General features: G+C 33.3%; 2 protein-coding genes across 3 annotated transcripts in view; one reads left to right on the forward strand and one right to left on the reverse strand.

The window, feature by feature from the left end:
- Positions 1-139: 139 nt before the first annotated feature.
- Positions 140-12,939, reverse strand: LOC123703736 (poly(A) polymerase type 3). Of its 2 annotated transcripts, none has more exons than XM_045651835.1 (15): positions 12,805-12,939; positions 11,287-11,529; positions 10,476-10,705; positions 9,757-9,864; positions 9,080-9,191; positions 8,334-8,492; positions 7,664-7,875; positions 6,921-7,041; positions 5,996-6,172; positions 5,145-5,252; positions 4,419-4,462; positions 3,382-3,543; positions 2,814-2,963; positions 2,091-2,473; positions 140-1,778 (listed from the first exon to the last, which is right to left on the reverse strand). In XM_045651835.1, exons 2-14 carry the CDS (start codon positions 11,405-11,407, stop codon positions 2,294-2,296), a joined length of 1,884 nt encoding a protein of 627 aa, XP_045507791.1. In that variant the 5' UTR covers positions 11,408-11,529; positions 12,805-12,939; the 3' UTR covers positions 140-1,778; positions 2,091-2,293. The 2 variants fall into 2 exon arrangements, with proteins under 2 accessions (XP_045507791.1, XP_045507790.1); XM_045651834.1 differs by having other exon boundaries at positions 4,419-4,471.
- Positions 12,940-15,345: 2,406 nt separating this feature from the next.
- The window catches only part of LOC123703764 (serine/threonine-protein kinase MARK2-like), a 194,426-nt gene continuing 188,997 nt past the window's right edge, over positions 15,346-20,774 (forward strand). The window contains exon 1 of the mRNA XM_045651911.1: positions 15,346-16,067. Coding sequence (XP_045507867.1) covers positions 15,930-16,067 — 138 coding nt within the window. The 5' untranslated portion in view covers positions 15,346-15,929. The remainder of the gene's footprint in view (positions 16,068-20,774) is intronic.

The raw sequence follows: 20,774 nt of genomic DNA on the forward strand, positions 1-20,774 counted from the left end.
TAATTTACAATTTAAGTCTAAAAAATCATCTAAAATTGATATAAATATTGTAAGAACATGTATATATATAGATCAATATTGTGTATGTATGTTGGTTGATTCACGTCAAAAGGGTTGTGATGAATTAAAACACGTTAGATACGTATGATATATTTATTATTTATTTGCATTATTCCATACAAAATACATATTTGTTCTACAATATAATGAATAAGGGGAAATGAGAATGGATTTGCATCAAATTACGTTACAATTCGTTCAAACACTCCATTAGACTATTTATTAAGTATCTTGCCAAGCGTTTATGAAAATATTCGTAAAGTCCTCACGATAAACTGAAAATTTAATAATTAAAATATGTGTGAGCAGAATTACAAAGTATTTGTATTCTTCTTAGATGATATACTTCTATTAATCTATTTTTAAAATTATCTATCATTCTAGTAATGTTCACAAATTCTACCAACTTGAATATAAGGTCACTCCTACTTCACACTAAAATTTGTTTATCCCCTGTAAACTGCATGAGTTTTATTTAATTTACTATCTATATAATATGGAGGTCATTTAAAATTAAAAATTACCTATCCATTCCTTCCAATTGATCGAAATTGTAACATAAATGATGCAAATACGAATGATAGGTATATTATTGGAATATTGCAAAAAAATGACGCAAGTAGAAGAAAATATATAATGAAAATATGAGTATATACAAGGGAAAATTCAGTGAATCGTACATCAAATAGACAATGAGTCCAACAATCAATTATTATTATTCGGAACAAAAAATTTCTCCTACTTTGTACTATTGGCGTTTGTAAGAAATGACAAAACAATCTAATAATATACTTTCCGTAACATATGTACATTAAATTTGAAATAAATTCGTTATCTATAAATCGAAAATCTCGGTGTCTAATAAAGTGTCGTACAGACATAAAAATGTGTCACATTGACGTAAACATTTTGCGGTTATAAAAATAGTTTCCTCCCAAACGCCTCGACAACGGTCAATATGACAATATTTGATTAGTGTGACAAGACAAAAACACAACGTCAATATCTTGTCTTGTTCAAACTAAGTGCAGTGCTATTGTGAGCTTACAGCCCAGGTAATTCATATACCGCAAAAATTATTCCTTCCTCAATACATTCGTGCTCATTTCAATTTGTCACTGAAAAAATTTTGTTTTTAGATAACTATCGAGACAACAATGCTAATGTTACTAATTAATTATTGCTTATTATGTTTACTCGATATTTGTCTAATTAACATTCCTTTATATCAAATTGTGCTATATGTGCCAATTGACATCAATGAACTAATTTAGTTACTTTTTACTGTTTATCAAACCGTAACATTTTACAAACAAGAGAAAAGCAACTTCCCAATTTCTAAATTAGTATTTAATTAACTTCTAAATCTTATAAAAATCCAATTTTAAATCTAAGGCACCATTAGCATGTTCACAGTTTACCAAATTTTTTGGCATCAGCCACTCCAAAAGATTGAAAATGACATGACAAAGTTGAGTCCAAATATTGTGTCCTTTTACTAAAAACGTACGAAATTTTCCATTGACATTTACTTATTTTATTCGTAACTCGATTGACACCACATTGAAATTTACCGATCGCCCGAAATATTGCCAAAAATAATTACAATATATGAAATAACCCAGCTATAAGAGCACAATAGCAAAACACACCATCAATAAGAGCTATAGGCTACATAAAACTTACGTGTAATCGGTGAGCAGTCATGTCCATGCCACCTGCAATGGAAACACCAAAAACATAACCGCTATATTTCTTTGTTTTCCATTTGTTTTTAATGTGAATAAGTGTCTTTAATTATTAGCTATTTTGATCAAGAAACTATTGAATCCAAATTTTAAAAAGTTAAGTAAACACTAAATACTTACCTATTTAGGAAAAATATTTAACTACAACAATTGTGTTGAAATTTGAAGTTACTCTTGTGATAACAATAACACATAAGCCACATTCACATTAAAAACGGTACGTCCAATCAACAATCAACTCATCGCAACAAGCAATCAATACTAAGACATCACCACACTTACCGAGTAGAAAGAACACGTTGCGCGCGTCACATCACTATACAGTTTTCACTAAGATGCCCGTTGGGGGTTCTTTAACACTTTTCTTTAATTATTTTTTATTATAAAACACGTTTGTCACACACCACTATCACTTAAACACGTTTGACGCGGTATTTGGCGCGATGGGGCCCGTATATGAACCGCTCGCGCCATTCTTCGTAATGCTATGTGCACGCTATGGTGTTGGAAGTTGATGGGGTATGTTCTGGAGGTGCTAGGGGCTTCTCCGCAGGTTTTCTTTCCTCTTGTGAATGGTTCGCTACGGTTCCGTTTTGGATGTTCACTTCGTACACATTGGATGAGTTTGAGTCTTCGTTGTAGGATAGCAGGCTTACCTCGTCGGTCTGAAATGATTTGTAGATGACTTAGATAAGGTAAATAAATAAGTTTAGTATTTAGAGGTTGATCTTGATTGTTTGTAATAAACTTAAAAAGTATGTTTTATCATTTAAATGACGCAATATTACGGTAAAACATAACAAACTTTCACTTTTAATTTGATATTGCCTAACATGTTATAAATATTGTATATAATAAGAAAATTGATAACTAAATAAACTTAATATGATGTAAGTTTTGTTGTTTTTCAAGACTTACAATGCAAGGCAAGTTCACATCATTTGCAACACTATTTAATCATCCGCCTGGCTACCAGTCAGGCAGTTAATTGAACAGCGTACTTACACTGCTCTCCGACAGGCGCTTGGTTTTCTTCAGCGGAGCGGGTTGCGTAGCGCTGTCCTGCTTGCGCTTGGCGCCCGACGTAGTTCTCTCTCGCTTTAGCAGAGACGGTGATAGGTATTGATGAAGTTGCTTGCGACGTACGTGTCGTGCCTGCAATATTTTTTATTATGATGTTAATAAATTACCGGAGACGAAAAATAATTTCTTTTTCTTATGAGTTTTCCAGAGTAAGTAGTAAAATAGAACAGCGAAAAATTAACAGACAAAAATACTTTCGTATCTATACTATACTATAATATTATAAAGCTGAAGAGTTTGTTTGTTTGAACGCACTAATCTCAGGTCCGATTTGAAAAATTCATTTGGTGTTAGATAGCCCATTTGTCGAGGAAGGCTATAGGCTATATATCATTACGACTAGACTAACAGAAACAGTGCCACGCGGGTGAAACCACGAAGCGCAGCTAGTAAATACACATGTTTTTAGCGCCGGTTGAGATACAATAAAGTCAAATCTTTATTATTACCTATGGTATTCAATTATTAAATTATAACAAATAATACACACCTCAATAGTCATGCCCTCTCTCAACATATTCGTGATCTCAGCTTGATAGTGCACCACTTTAGTGAACGACAGTATATCATACGTAAGATCCACATTGACATTGGTCTTGTCGAAGACGAGCCCGATAAACCACATTGAGCAGACGTTGGCTATCACTTCACCCTGGAATTGAGAATCATATTAGATATTGCACTATTTAAAAGGAAAATACCTATTTTCCTTTTAAATAGTTTTTATGTGGATACTAGAAAAGATTTTTCTATATTATATCAGGATTTGTCAAAACTTTTTCTATGAAACAATTTATTTTGAATTTTTGTTATAACAAAACATTTGAAATAACTTACAATAGAACAGTATACTTATAGATTATCAAACAAAAACATCATTAGTACAATAATTATTATAAGCATGACATCTACTGAGTCATAATAATTTATCTTGTTGCTTTCTAAACAAAACTTATTCATAACATACTAGGTTCCGCCCGCGGCTTCGCCCGCGCAGTCAAAGGAAAACCCGCATAGTTCCCGTTCCCGTGGGATTTCCGGGAATAAAAAGTAGCCTATGTCCTTTCTCGGGTATCAAAATATCTCTATACCAAATTTCATGCAAATTGGTTCAGTAGTTTAGGCGTGATTGAGTTACAGGCAGACAGACAGAGCTACTTTCACATTTATAATATTAGTGTGGATTTCTAAATAAGATTGTGCAATTTTTCATACATCCTTTTCACTCACAAATTATCAGTATACATTTTTTCAAGTTATATAGTTAAACAAAGATACTGAAATCTAATCTATACTAATATTATAAAGCTGAAGAGTTTGTTTGTTTGTTTGAACGCGCTAATCTCGGGAACTACTGGCCCGATTTGAAAAATTCTTAGATCGGTGATCTTCGGTGTTACATAGCCTATTTATCGAGGAAAGATATACGCTATATATCATCTCGCTAAGACCAACAGGAGCGGAGAACTGCGGGTGAAACCGCGGAGCGCAGCTAGTGTATACATAAGAAAAATATGAAATACTTACATTTTCATTCTTTTTAACTTCTGTTTCGGGACTGACTGGGGCCACTGGTGTCCCTGAGAACACAAATAAGATTTACCATCCATTTTAACAACAACCATTAAACTAATCCTTTAGGTTTTGTACACATTACAACACCAGAAATGATCAATATAGTCAGTCTCATTAAAAGAAATAATGAAAGGTTAGAAGATATATGTACATTGTACATATTTCAAATCCTTGATACAGGTGAAATTTCTTTTGGATAATTAACTTCACTTACATGTATGTATCAATATAAAACATAAGTAATAAGTATGCTGTAAATAAAAATAATAATGATCAATAGTTTTATAATATTTTCATTTATAAGAATTGTTGAAAGAATACTATCAATGTTCGCTCTATTTGAATCTAACTTCTATCAGTCTTTGCTTGGATTATGATAACAAATAAAAGGTTTTAAAAGTAAATTTAAAAAAAAGATGAATGATAATCTGATCTAAAAAGCCATAATATTTAAAGTGAGTTACTAATTGTAAATTTAACAGTGTTACATCACTAATTTGATCGATGTAAAATTTACAATTTTTGTTTTTTTCTGGGAATAAACTGGGAAATGGTTAAGCAGATATTTTTCTTTTCGTACATTTTTCCCTACTTACCTTACCCTAATACCTTGCAACTTTTCAACCCCTTCTTACTTTAAAAGTACATAAATAAAAACTAAAAACACAAGTATCTCACCCGGCGGTAGGGCAAGCGGTTGTCCATTATTAGTGCTGAGCGGCACCGAGTTGTAACACTCGGGGTTCACGTGCGCTATCGTGATGTGCTGATTTCTCTCTAGCGTTGCTGTAAGTGGAAATTAAATTTATTTATTTGCTTATTAATAAATAAATAATTTATTTCACTTAAAAAAAATTGCAAATTAGAACGACCCAGGCTCTTAAGATAGTCAGAACTGTTTAAGTTAATAAAGTGGGGATTTTATAGAAAATATATTAGTACGCATACATTATTGTGATTATAATAGTGCTATAAGCTATTATACAACATTGGTAGGTGCATACATTCGGGGAAGTTCTCCCAAAACATAATAATTATTATTTTATGATCTAGTGACTATTAGCTTCTACCCCCTCCTCCAGCTACTAAATTATTTCCCTCCACTCACTGATCAGGTGCCTCCCCCCCATCGCGACTTTTTTCCTATTTCATAACCAACTTTTCCCCCACTTTTTCTAGCGATCTAGCTACTAAATTATTTCCCTCCACTCACTGATCAGGTGCCTCCCCCCCCATCGCGACTTTTTTCCTATTTCATAACCAACTTTTTCCCCCACTTTTTCTAGCGATCTAGCTACTAAATTATTTCCCTCCACTCACTGATCAGGTGCCTCCCCCCCATCGCGACTTTTTTCCTATTTCATAACCAACTTTTCCCCCACTTTTTCTAGCGATCTAGCTACTAAATTATTTCCCTCCACTCACTGATCAGGTGCCTCCCCCCATCGCGACTTTTTTCCTATTTCATAACCAACTTTTCCCCTCACTTTTTCTAGCGATCTAGCTACTATATTATCTCCCCCACTCACTGATCAAGTGCCGTATCTTGCTCTCAATAAGTCCGCACCACTGCAGCTGGTCGTCCGCGGCCGCAGACGAAGCCAGCAACACTATGAAGTGTTTGTAGCGAGCGAAGAAATTGGGCGCTTCGAAGAGACGCTCCCAACCGCACTTGCCGAGCATTATCTCGTCGGTGATTGCTAAACCTGGGGCATAAAAATGATACTTGTTAATAGAAATATAAAATAAAACTAGCTTACTGCCCGCGGCTTCGCCCGCTTTCTCTTAAACGATTTGAGATTTAAACTATCATATCTCTCAAGTTGGATCGAACTGCACATGGTGTGCGAATTTTATTATAATCGGTTAAGTGGTTTAGGAGTCCATTGAGGACAAACATTGTGACACGAGATTTATATATATTAAGATTATTAAGATTATTTTTTAACGGATTTGTTATGAATAAATCAAAGACCAAACACCACCTTCACATTTGGGCGATTTTATGAGTAAAACAAAAACATAGCCTAAAATACACTTACATACTCAGATACATATTATGTATTTCGGCCATCTGTATGTTGAAATTTCTAAAACTACGCAGCGGATATTAAAGTGGCTTCTTTTAATAGATATAATGATTCAAGAATTTTTCGTTTTTGTATATAATTTATTAGATTGAAGACAAAGCGGGCGAAGCCGCGAGCGGTAAGCTAGTTACGACTCACGCATAAATTAAAGACCAGAGACGACATAACCTAAAAGTTAGTAAGACCATCACATTTGGACGACTTTTGCAGTGCGGCTATTCTTTGTTAAGTCTATTGTAACGCCCTAATGTGAAGCCGTTGTATGTTATATTTATAGATAGACCATTTATAAAAGGTTTTGACAACTTCATTTTTTTTTTCATTATGCGTAAAACAGAAACCAAAACAAGCAAATTAAACATACCGAGCCTAAACTCCTCCATGATGACAGTTCTGGTTGAAGCTGATACGTTGAACGTAGAATTCTGCTGCGGATACGCTGGTGTGATGATTGGCATCAGGTGGAAACGATCTGACATGTTCACCTGTGAATAGTGCTAGTTTAGCAGATTTTTCTTGTATTGCTATTGTAAAGAGTAAATAAATAGTATTGTAAAAGGTACATAAATGGTATTGTAAACAGTAAATAAATAGTGTTGTAAATAGTTAATAAATAGTATTGTAAATAGTTAATAAATGGTATTGAAAATGTAAATAAATGGTTTTAAAGGGGTCAATTTTCTTTCTTTAATCTACACTAATATTATAAAGAGGAAAACTTTGTTTGTTTGATTGTAATGAATAGGCTCATAAACTACAGGACCGATTTTGATGAAATTTGGCACAGACAATCTTTAGACCCTGAGAAAGAACTACTACTTTTTATTGCGAAATATGTACCACGGGCGAAGCCGGGGCGGACCGCTAGTTCATTTTATAAAAATTGTATGTATAAATTCAATATTTATCATTATTCAGTAAAAATATTTGTTTTTCTTTCATGTTACAACAGAGTGATTTTATGCTATAATTTTAGTCTATTTCCAGTTAAGAAGCTACTTTTTACTATGGTGATACATATTTAGTGCACCAGCGTGGCAATAACGCGTTGGAGTACAATTGCCAAATGTGGGCTACCAGCGTGGCCCATCATACACCATCACTCACCCTTGGATCCCACACGGGGAAGCCCAGGTTCACCGAGTCGGGCTGCTTCAACAGCACGGGCTGCGGCCACTTCCACTGGCTGAACACCAGGAAGAACTTGTGTACTAGCGTGGCTGGCAATGCGTTGGGGTACAGCTGGCAGGTGCGGGCTACCAGCATGGCCCAGGAGACACCACCGAGATAGCCCAGCGTGTTGGAGTATATGCCGTGGCCTGGAGGAAGATATTACAATAGATAAAGACAATCAAATAAAATAATGTGTTCTGTTTATAAAATGGTGTATCATAAATTTCTGTAAGTAAAATAAAGTATTTTCTATAATATTTCGTTTTTTATTAGTACAGTCTGAATATTTAATAAATTGATACCTAAAATATAGTTACGAATTACGAATAATTTTATATAATGACTTATATCTATCATATGCAAAAATAATGCTCACTATTCGAACGGAATTGATGTCATAAACTCAACATTTATTTATTCAATAAGACTTCTTCTAGAAGCACTTTTGAATCATCATTACATATATTTTATAACATTTACCACCGAATCGGAAAGCAGTATCTAGATCATAGAATGGTACACATTATCTTTACCAGATACATGTACGAAATTCTTCGTAATTCGCGACTTGACTTCAGTTATTTCACAATAAAAATGAACTCACGTTTAGCCCAAAGCTTAATAGCTCTCAACGTCAGTCTAAAGTTATTGATGTTAGGCACAAGCCGCAGAATTTCATCTGTAACTCGACAACCGTTGAGCGATCGGACGCATTTCTGGTCCAAATTCTTGAGTAACATGTCGTCTCGGAGATCGAATGAATCTATAATAAGAAAAACAAAACATATTGATGGTAATTTGAAAAACATCAAATTAATTATTTGTATAGAAAATGCTTCTGAAATGAATTATAACGCCTAACTTGAATATACAACACAGAGCTATAGTACTTAAGTGTCAAAAAAATTTATAGCTGTAAAAATCAATATTTCAGAATTATAAATGCTACTGCATCAAACTAAGATTACTTGTTCCATCTTGAAAGTGTAAGAAAGCTGTAGCCATAGCGGCTTCTATTTCCAGAAAAAAATGCATAAAATAAAAATTGAAGTAAAAAAAAAGAGTGTGTGTACTTATGTACACGCGTTAGAAGTTATACTTCTTTGTCGTATGGAAAAAAAATACTAGAATATACAACTTGAACATAGTTACATACCACCTAGAACTAACTTCATGCTGTTAAATTTAGGTGTCGGTGTGCGCGCGCATCGTAAAAATTCACTCACATCATTTTTCTCCATCGCGCCAAAAGAAGTATAACTTCAAAAATAGACTTGACTGACAATATCAAGAGAATTTTTTTTGCATTTATAGGCAAGTTTGTCAGCTATTTGTTAACACAAAACATACCTGGTATCTCTTTCAACGCCAATCTAGCAAACAGCAAATCAATTTCGATGCCATCAAAGTTCATCTTGATCACCGGCACGAACGCGTCTTCCACTGCGCGCAGATCTTTCACCTTAAACAATTCATTATACTTTACTAAAGTACTTTATTAAAATATCTAATAAGATAAATAATTGCATTTCATCTATTTGTAAATGATAAAATTGAAATCTATACTAATATTATAAAGCTGAAGAGTTTGTTTGTTTGTTTGAACGCGCATACTCGGAAACTACTGGTCCGATTTGAAATATTCTTTCGGTGTTAGTAGGTTCATTTATCGAGGAAGGCTATATATCATTACGCTAAGACTAACAGGAGCTGAGCCACTTGGGTAAAACCGCAGGGCTCAGCTAGTGTGCTATATTCGCTATATTATAGTCTTATTGGGGAGAAACATGCCCTTCCCTTGTGAAGATCTATTATATTATTAGTATTTGATGCATTCCGAAATTAAAAAATTCCGATAGATGGCGCTATATCAAAAATGTGACATGTATAATAACTACTAATTTTCTTTGATCACGAGAGTGAAGCCGCGGGCAACAGCGAGTAAATTATAAAAACTTTGTCACATTCTACTTTAATTTTGATGTTATTTCAGATTTAAAAAGTTATTGTTGCAAGTAATTCCATACCTCTGGTTGTTGCTTCAGTAATTCATAGAAAGACTGAAAATAATCAGATCTGTCAATGTGTCTCGGAGCCACGCACAGCGCGTCAATATCTGCGCCTCTGTGATGCACCTGCAAGATAAATTATGAAAAATTCATGTATTACATTTTATAAAGTAAATTTTTGGCTCTATAATATTATAGTTATTAAAATTTCCTTAGAGCTAGCGCGCAAGAGCAACTTTTGTCTCCGCAACTATTTAGTCTCTCCCATCAACTCTATGGGCTACTAAGAAAGTGCGCGCACGTAATCGCATCTAACCACTGAAATATCTATAATTATGACAGTACATTCGACAGTATTTTAAATCTACATTCACTTGACTTGCTATTTACATAATAAACAATATGAACAAAACTTTTGTAACCCTGTAAAATATCACAAGTGTCTGGTATACTACAATTGATTCCAAATCACTACATAGTATAAAACAAAGTCGCTTTCTCTGTCCCTATGTCCCTTTGTATGCTTAAATCTTTAAAACTACGCAACGGATTTTGATGCGGTTTTTTTTAATAGATAGAGTGATTCAAGAGGAAGGTTTTAGTATATAATTTATTAAGTTTTAGACAAAGCGGGCGAAGCCGCGGGCGGTAAGCTAGTATTACATATCCCAAAAAAAATTCACCAAGCAACTCAACAGTTTCTTTCAAGTCGTTCCATTCTATAAAACTATACTCACACCAAGTCTATACGATCCAAACGTGTATATATTCCCGCCGACGGTATCAGCTACACTCGGCGGCATATTTTTCCGCATCGACTCATCTCTAATCCACTGCCGAACTAATCTATGTAACGCACCGAGGACTTCCATCCTGTGGTGCATTTCTTGCTCTGACTCAAACACCCCATAGGGTATGAGGGAATCTTTCAATTCATTTGTTTTCTCTATATCTATTGGCTTGGGACCTAAAATATTATAATTGTGTCAAGTTGTTTATTTGAATAGTTTTTTTGTTGTTCACTCTAATCTCATGTGTCATATTTATATATAATATAATATTTATAAGCTTTATTTATTCCACCTTACAATAATAAATACATATTATACATATGACATTTTAGTTTTTTTTTTTTTTTATCTATTCCTTGTTAGGTGGGAAAATGGCTAATTCTTGTTATGGGTAAAAGCCTCCTCCATCTTGTACCAAAGATATGATGAAGATGTCATATTTATAATCATAATCAAAATTCACTAGATCTGATAGGGAAAAAATTTAAACATCTTTATGAACAGATTTTTGTTGTTGTTTATTTTGGAAAAAATTAGTGACTCAACAAAGTAAAATAATCTCCTATGTGGTATTACAATTTATAATACAACTATGTTATCATAATTACTAAATTGATCTTCATAATCAGTAAACAAACTATTAAATAATGCTTTTCCTAATGATAAATTAATGAAAATGTTTAAAAATTCACCAAATTAACGCTAATAAGAATTTATATTTGTCATTAATAATAAAGTCTAGATAAACAATACATACCTGCCATAGAAATGGCCGAAGTCATCCCCAGTGTTTTCAAATTCTGCGGACTCTGTTCACTTGATTTAGAACTATTTTGGTTTTGATTGTTTGTATGCGAGTACTGCGACGCTGGCCACATGATGATTGTTTATTTTCTACTATTATATAACTAAACCTTACGCCTAAACTACGCTATGGGTGGGTTGTATCTAACATTAGGTTAAATGCTCAATATGACGACTGCTGGCTGTAAGCATAAGTCTGAAAAGAAATAACATATTTGTATGATGAGTCATTTGTTGTTACATGATAATTCAACTGAATTTTTATTTATTAGAATTTGCTTTGTAGAATGTAATGTGATATAAAACTTAGAAAACAATATTGAAGAAGACAGACAACATTAGAAAACAATATTATATTTCTTATTCATTATTTCTATAATTTAAGGAATATAGTTGGTACTTTAGCATGTACCAACTCCGCTTGAATAAACAATTATTATCAAACCTAATTAGAAATAAAAGTGATTATGAAATGATTATCGCTATTGGTTATTGCATCCAATAAGTTGAATCTAATCAATGAATATAAGTATTACAATGAACAATAACTATATAAATACTGCTTACACTTGAATATCAAACATTAGTTCAACACTCATGTACAGATTAACAGAAATAAATTATAATCTGTCCTACTAAATAATTATATTTTAAATTATATAAACTTTCTTAAACCAAATTAATCCAGTTGGTGCTAGTAAAGTATGACAGACTAAACCTGAACTTTGAGGTCACTCTTACAATAAGGTAATAAAATGTCTTGAGATGCACCCCTTGTTATAGCTATATTCAGATTTAGGGTGCCCAAAGGAAGTGAAAGCGGAGGGTTGTGATTTAATTATAGCATTAAACAAATACATATTACAAAACACGTAAGATGGAATATTTTTGTAATTTTCTGTACTAGGTAGGTATATTTTAGAGAAATCAAAATAAAAAAAATTGACAAACAAACACTTGTTGTCGAATCACTTGAATTGATTACATGAATTTAATCATACAATTAATGTATATCGAAGAAACACGTTAAAATAGTATATATGATGCTATTTGTGGAAGGTGATTTTTAAAGTTCATTCACCTGTTTGTTTGCGTGATACGGTAAATAATATACAAATAGAATATGTCATCGTATACGAAGGTTAACTGAAACGTTTATCAAGCAAAAAAACCTCGAAACTCGCGGAAATAACTTCGTCGAGTATGTTGTATATTCAAGACCTTTATTGTTCGTCGTTGTACAGTTTTAAGGTCATAATTTAGATAATTGCAAATCCTTCAGAAGAACTATCAATCAATTTGTAACTTAAATATGAATGTGGTCACGTTTTTCAACATTGGTAACCTACTAAGAAAAAAATAACACGATTTCACACTAAAAGAAAAGGTGGTTCACGTTGCGTCGAACAATGTTATTACGTTACACCTAGATTTTATATGAACTATATCGATAATACAATTGAAAACTCACCAATTAATAAAACTGTTTAAACAAAGGCACAAAAATAAACTCGTATAATAACACGAAGTCATAACAAAGCAAAGAAACAAACATTAATTGCCAAACAAGCACCCAACAGTCGCCAACAACAATGCAGCCATCTTTCTTAAATGGCGAATTAGATAATTACCATGTGTAAAATTAAATTAATGTTACCCTACATACTACAAATACACCAAAATTCCCAACGGATTTTGTAACAATTTTGATAACATGGGTTTATTTTTTAATGTATTCGTTTTATTTCAGAATAACTCAACCTATATTATGTATTGTAAAGTCATGAAAAGATTAAAAACATCACACATATCGTATTATAGTTACTATTTGTAGATTTTTTATATGATTTATACTTATATTTTAATAAAAGGCGTACATATTCACACTAGCTCGACTTTACGCTTCTATTATTGATAACAATTATACAACATTGTACATAATATGAGTCGATACATATCAAACTCCGGTAAGTCCATTCTAACAGAAATGTGGGAATCGAGGTATTTTTAATAACTTAAAAAAACAATATGTTTGGACCTTTATAATTTTTGACGGATATAATATAATACATTACAATTATTTTTACGAAGAAAAATAAATGTATTACTTGATGATTATACCACAAAATTAGATTTAAATCTGGACATACAGGCGTTTGATATGTACCAGCAAAACTTACCGGGTTTTGAAAAACATCGTCTTGGACTTACAGGAATTTGAAAAATCTCTAATGGACTTACAGGGATTTGATAGAACTCAGTTTTGGGACGTACTGAGGTGGTGGAAATGGGTAGATAGTTTGTCGCGTTGTAAGTATTGGACATTAAAATAAAATATGTAAATTAAAAGATACAAATTATTATTATTATTAACCTTTATCATCCCACTGCTGGGCAAAGAGAGGGGTCAATAAATCAAAACGGTTGAAAAAATCTCAGTTCGGCCCTGGGCTTCATGGCTGGGAATAACTACTGTGCGTGTGCTGTGCGTCTTACTTACTTACTATCTGGCGCAGTGACCCCAAAGTGGGTCTTGGCCTCCGACAACAAAAGACGCCACTTGTCCCGGCACAGTGCGATGTTTTGCCAGTCTCTTCTGCGCAGTGCCACGAGATCGTTATTCACTTGGTCCGCCCAGCGATACTTAGGACGGCCAACCGGCCGTCGGCCTGAGGGACGCCCCAAGTAAACCCGCTTAGCAGCCCGATCATCTCCCATCCGCAGAACGTGGCCCAACCATCGTAGCCTATGCGCTTTAATCTCGCCTAAGATGTTTGGTGCAGCAAAAAGTTCCTCCAGCTCCTTATTGGTTCTGATTCTCCAGCTACCGTCGTTTAAGGGTATCGGGCCCAATATTTTACGGAGTATTTTGCGTTCCGTTACGAGAAGCTTCTTTTCTTCTTTTTGGGTGAGCGTCCAGGTTTCACAGCCGTACATAAGAATCGGCCTTATCACGGTTTTATAGATTCGAAATTTTGTACGTCTGCTCAATAATTTGGACCCAAGTATCTTATGAAGGCCTGCGTTACACCGAAGAGTGTTTCGCGCTGGCCCTTACAGCGTATGGGGAGCGTCCCCCGGGTGGCGGATGGGGGAGCGGTCGGTAGTACAGCCTAGCTACGCTACTGGCTAAGGCCGATAGCCTCGCTGACCAAAGAAGGGTGTGGTCCTCCAGCATTTCGGGGGTTGTGCGAGGGGCTGACAACCCCTCCACATAAAAAATCTAATGTTACGAAACTGACAATAAATAAAAAGTGTGCTGTGCGTCTAGTTTCATTTATCTTTTAGCTGTTTTCTGAGCCTTGTCTGTTTTAGCTTTTGGTATTGTTTTTTTCCTTGCTTTGTCTAGAACCACCACCTCTATAGTAAAACTGTTTTCTTCGATCATTTATTAATTAAAACGATTTATAAGCATTGGTCACACGTGTTAGCTTCAAAAAAATTGAGAGAAATGGCAGCCATTTTAGTGCCATACTGCGCTGTGATTGGTCGAAATGGACTTACCTGAGTTTGATAAACCACTGTCGACGGACATACCAGAGTTTGAAAAAAACATTTACTTTAAACCTTATTTTAATAGAGATACGATTGACTTACCTAACTTTGAAAAGTACAGACTGGTTTAGTTTTACAATTCAAAATTGGCGCCATTGTTATCTCAATTTTGGCGGGGAGTGGACTTACCGGAGTTTGATATGTATCGACTCATATTATCTTTCACATGCGAAATTACAATTATGTAGGTAAGTAAAATAATCACAACGTAATTTTAAACCAAATAAAATACTTTTTTTTATAATTGATCTATTATATAATTAAATCCGTTAATTTAAATATTAAAATATGTATGTATTTACAATTAATTTAATAAAAATATTACATTTTATACGAAACGTTTCATTTTACGATAACAATTATTTTGCGCATATTCATTGGCAAGTTTTATGACGTATCCGCGACGTATTTTTTGGTTCTGTTGAAGTTCTTCACATATGACTATCTCATTTTAAACAGTACCAAAAGAAAGGGATTGATAGAGAGCCGGTTGATGTTTTCGTGTCAGCCTTGTGCCCATTTACGAGTAGGTAAAATCCGCCATCTTGAGAGTGATTTCAAGAATATACGGATTTTTAGTTGAGTTATGTGAATATCTTTAGCTAATTTATTATTAAATTGACGGACATTTTCATACTATTCAATTTAGTAACATCAGTAAAGGTCGTTCGCGTTATAGAAACCGATTGCCATTGGTGTATATCCAAAACGCCGAATTCTTTGGTAATGTTTATGTGACAGCAGAAGGCACTTTAAGCTTTCTAATAGATTTTTGCGTGTCTATTTCCGTTTTCAATCTCAACGTACGTTAGTATATTACGCGAAAGTGAAGTAGGTATTCCTGTTGTGTCCTGGCTATCGTGTAAAAGATCGTAATGTATTTTCGCGATTAAAATGCGGTTAGATGGGCGTAGTTGTGTCGGTTCTGTAAAGTGTTGAGGCCTCAGGTTTTGGGCCAGTCGAGGGGTGCTGAGTGCGTGACCGCGGAGGATGCGAGCGGAGAAGTTTGGCTAGCGTGGTGTAAAGTAATCTATAAGAAAGATGTCGACTACTATGCGGCCTACTCTGCAAACTGTGCCTGAGTCGTTACCGGCGGACCATGTGACGACGTCTCCAGCTCCTGCAACTACGACTGCTGCAGCATCCTCGCAGCCACGGCATCCACGCCCTATCTTCAAGGTAAGTGTTAGAATATGCACATTTTTCGAAAACGTTCAATGAATATGACCGCGTATCTCAGTCTGACGACGTTTCATTGTCAATTTTATTAATGCAACGTCGATTTAGAGTAATATTCATTGAGCATTAGAGAAAACTGTGCTAGCTTTTATAGTTCCTCAATCATTACTTCCAAATATGTCAAAGAGAGGTGATGTCATTGATTACACTTTGAGGATATCCTAATTTGAAGAGAATTATTAGTGTGATTGTATACCTATTATTGTTCTTATGATTTACATCAAAATTGTATCAAAAGGCCTGTTGCACATCTTATTTCAGAAACCTTGGTAAACTATTTACTTATAACTTTTATAGATTTACTTTTTACAAAATTTGAGCTAAAATTAGAGTAATAATACTTAAGGTAATGATAAATATGCATACCTGTCATATCAAATACCAACAAATTAGTTTAAATTATAGATAAAATACTTTTAAACACATCATATCTAAATACAATCTAATTTAACATGTACAACATCAGTTTAAATGCAATTCATATCAAAAATATGCCAAATATCATGATGCGTAGTAGAAAGTGTGCGCTGTAGCGTGCATGTAAAATATTTAATTAATCATCACCTAGTTAGGAGATATTGCAAGCGCCTTGTGGAACTAACTATTGTTGCAATATACTTGAGATTTGGTTTATGAGATTTGTTTTATGATGAACAGTATATTATATACAGGACTAGCTTACTGCCCGCGGCTTTGCCTGCTTTGACTTAAACCTAATAAATTATATACTAAAATCTTCCTCTTGAATCACTCTATCTATTAAAAATAAACCGCATCAAAATCCGTTGAGTAGTTTGAAAGATTTAAGCATACAAAGGGACATAGGGACAGAGAAAGTGACTTTGTTTTATACTATGTAGTGATAGTGGTTATTCAGTGATCCATAAAGTGTCTAGAAATAGGATTTTTATGTTGTGAATATCAATCAACACTTTAAATATAATATTACATAAATAAACAATGCTATCAGGTATATAATACATTCTTATAAGATTTTATAACTACCGTCTAAGTAGCTGCTTAGTAGCCTTTATAAATTCATTTTTTAATCTTTCATTTAAAACAAAATTCATTAACAACATAGTCTCAAAAGTATTGCATCAAGATTTGTTAATGTCGATTTGTAATTGTACAGTTTCTTAATGTGAATAATTATATTATTGTGCAAAATATGTTCCAATTACATAATCTTGACTTCCATGCGTTTACCTTTAATTTAACTGAATGCATATTTTTATTATGCTATGTAAAGGTCAATCTTTTGGACGCTTTTAAGTATAATATGTATTTTTAGAATCACAGTTTGATATTATTATTTAAGTTTTAATTAAATACCTATATAAAAGTCTGTGTCTTTCTGATGAAATAAAACTAATTATAATTATGTTTGACATATGGAATAATGATTGAGGAACAAATTCGTTAAGCTTTAAGCTATCGCCTATTGTGTTTGTTTATCCAACTTGAAGTTATTGTTACTGCTGTGTTTGTGTGTGTTTAAAAAAGTATGTACTACAAGACAGACTTAAGGTATAAATGTTTATGATAATTGAAGTGAAAAACATGAACTTTTTAATTGAACATATTGCAGAGAAATCCGCACCTAAGAAAAGTTTAGTATGTATATCTATAGTTGCTATAAAACTGCCTAATCAATTGAATTACAATCAATAGAATACATTAAAATTAAGAAGCTTATTTTAAGGAACCTATTCAGAAGATATATTTTTGTTTATCTACATAATCGGATATTGTTTATGTCAGTATTGCCCTATATTCATACAAATAAAGAAACTGAACAGTTTTCATAGAAGACTGAACACCTTATACAGATGAGTGCTTCCCTGTCGTATACCATTGTTTTTGTTTATATTTTTTATCTGTACCGATAGAGCGTGTAATATTCGAATTATTTTTTATCTATGCTTGAATGAGCATGGCAATTGAAAAAGTGCTTCACGAAAATTGAGACGATTTCTCGTAAGATAGATTTGCGTATTACTATTTTTAATGGATTATTACGAAACTAGGTATTGTTTTCGTAACTGTATTATGTCGAATGTCGTGCTAGAAAATTTACTTACTTTGCTAACTTTGAAGGCGTGTGTATTGTATTCTTGGGGTGCATTGAACGTTCTAAAAATCGAGTTCAATATAAACTTTTCGCCTTGAACTTGCGCGGTTCTATGATTTAACAAGCTTATGAGAAATTGTGATTCACACACCACGCGGATATTTATGTCTCCAAAATAAACGCGTGATAAATATATTTCTTGCGTAAATAATTGTTTCTTTCTATTTAACTATATATTATACAATTTGTCTTCGCTCTGAAAATAATGGTTATAAAACACCTGCCATTGTTAGTTGGACATTTTAAAAATATCGTAGACCGTAGTATCATACACATCACAAAGATGGATGCATTTTTAAAATAACCAACATTATGTCATGGGATGCACGATCTATTTTTGATATCGTCCGGGACTGTAGGGATAGTTTACGGGAATGTTGCCTACTGATGTTATATAGTTTTGTAGGCGTTGTTTTAAATATAAATCGATTAATAAGTTAATAACAAGCTTCATTTAACCGCTCAAGTAAATAGGTACCTATAGATGTATGTATCTGCTGATACATAATGCATAAAATTAATATGCAAGTCTATGACTACGAAAATATTGATAAATAGGTATGCATAATCATAATTATCTGTGGGCCAAGGGCACTATTTGCATCGAAACAATGAAATAGATTTTAGAAAATCATCCTTGGATATTACATTTTCCTTATAAATCAGATGTATGAACACATACACAACACAACAACAATGGGTACAGATAAAATTAACTTAACGACGAACAACTAAATAGAATCGTGGCTCGAAATACGGAAATAGAAAGAGTAAATCTTAGTCTTTGTAAGGCGAGTTAGTTCTAATTTCATTGTTATTCAAGAACTGTAGTGAAACTTGCATTTGAACGTGAAATACGCAGGTAGGTAAAGTAGGCTTGAAGTGTTTTAAAAGTATGAATGAGGAAAGTTTGTCTCGACCGCGATAATTTTAAACCTCATACTTACCTACTTATACTTTACGTTGCTTCCTTCAGCCTACGGAGTTTAAATGCCGAAAAATATTAGCTTTCTTTTTTACTTGGAATAACTAAATTACTAAAAATGAATGCTAAAGATATCGTGATAGGTAAATATAGGAATTATTAGCTAATTTCAAATATATAATATGAAACGTTATAGTATTCAATATGTAATATCGTATAGTTATAAACTTCCTCGAAGAACTTCCTACAAATGACTGACTGTGAGGGAAATCAAATAACGTTCCTACTTACTCAGGATTTCCTTGTATTTTGCGTTACTATTATTTGTTGCATTCAAATAGAATCTATTTAAAAACACTATCCTACAAAATATGTATAATTAAATTGGAAAAGATTATGTATAAAATATAGCACTGAAAACAGTTTTTCTTTTTACAATAATAACGCATTATTATTACGAAATAACACACAAATAAGGCAAGTCATTAAAACTATATGGTACTAAAATATATGTGCAATTGCTGAGTAATACACCGCTGACACAATAATATTTCGCGAGACCTTGTGAATAATGTGAAACGTCCCGTTTCCGCTGTTCCTATAATATTTCCAGTATTTACTAAATATATATATCTAGATATAGGTATAACTAGCTTCCGCCCGCGACTCCGTCCGCGCGGAAAAATTAAGAAAAATTAAGATTTCTTTTTTTTCTACGTATTTTTCCGATAAAAAGTATCCTATTTTATGCCCAGGATAATAAGGTATAATTATACCAAGTTTCATCGAAATCGAACCGTTAGTTTTCACGTGATGCCTGAACATACAGACAGACAGACAGACAAAAAATTTTTTAATCACATATTTGGGCTTGGTATCGATTCAGTAACACCCTCTGCTATTTATTTTTTCAATATTTTCAATGTATAGAATTGACCCTTCTACAGATTTATTATATGTATAGATGTATAACGGAATAAGGCAGGACTGACTGAGCTGTCGAGCTAATTGCGTTTTCTATTTGGAACGAGTTCAACGTACAATTATTCGGAAAGTTTGATAGAAATTAATATTATATTTTTGACTGAGCTTAACGATGTCTAAAGACACAAAGGGGTTAACGCTTGACTAGCTAGACTAATAAGGAGTAAAATTGATGTAACTACGGACCTTTTATGTTTAATATTAAATTAAGTAAATACAAATATAAATTACTGTATCATTTATCTTGAAAAAAATCTCTCTTGAAAAGTAATAAATATTAACAGAAAGGTAAATATGAATAATGACTCAACGATGAGCAATTGAAATAATAAAATATAGACCCAGTAAAAGTTTGCTATAAGCTCACATATCCAATAAAACGCGTGTGAAGAATCACAGCTGATGATATCTATCGTAATGTTTGAACATTGATAATGTCGATGTTTTAATATAGCCTTAGTAAATTGATACGTGAAAGCGTTCTCGTCTAGACTCCAGACTTACTAATGGTGAAATTGCACCCACATTTCGGTATGTAAATGGATTTTTTATGACGTCATACATCCTAATTTTGCCACATTCGCGGTATTCCGTGACGGGCTTA

Source organism: Colias croceus, chromosome 27, assembly GCF_905220415.1.
Source record: "Colias croceus chromosome 27, ilColCroc2.1".
Taxonomy (NCBI): domain Eukaryota; kingdom Metazoa; phylum Arthropoda; class Insecta; order Lepidoptera; family Pieridae; genus Colias; species Colias croceus.

Coding starts and splice junctions, on each gene's coding strand:
- LOC123703736 (XM_045651834.1), bottom strand. CDS start 11,407: ATGTGGCCAGCGTCGCAGTACTCGCATACAAACAATCAAAACCAAAAT. Junction 3,544..4,418: donor AAGTTAAAAAGAATGAAAAT/GTAAGTATTTCA, acceptor TCTCAATTCCAG/GGTGAAGTGATAGCCAACGT. Junction 2,964..3,381: donor GAGAGGGCATGACTATTGAG/GTGTGTATTATT, acceptor AAAATATTGCAG/GCACGACACGTACGTCGCAA.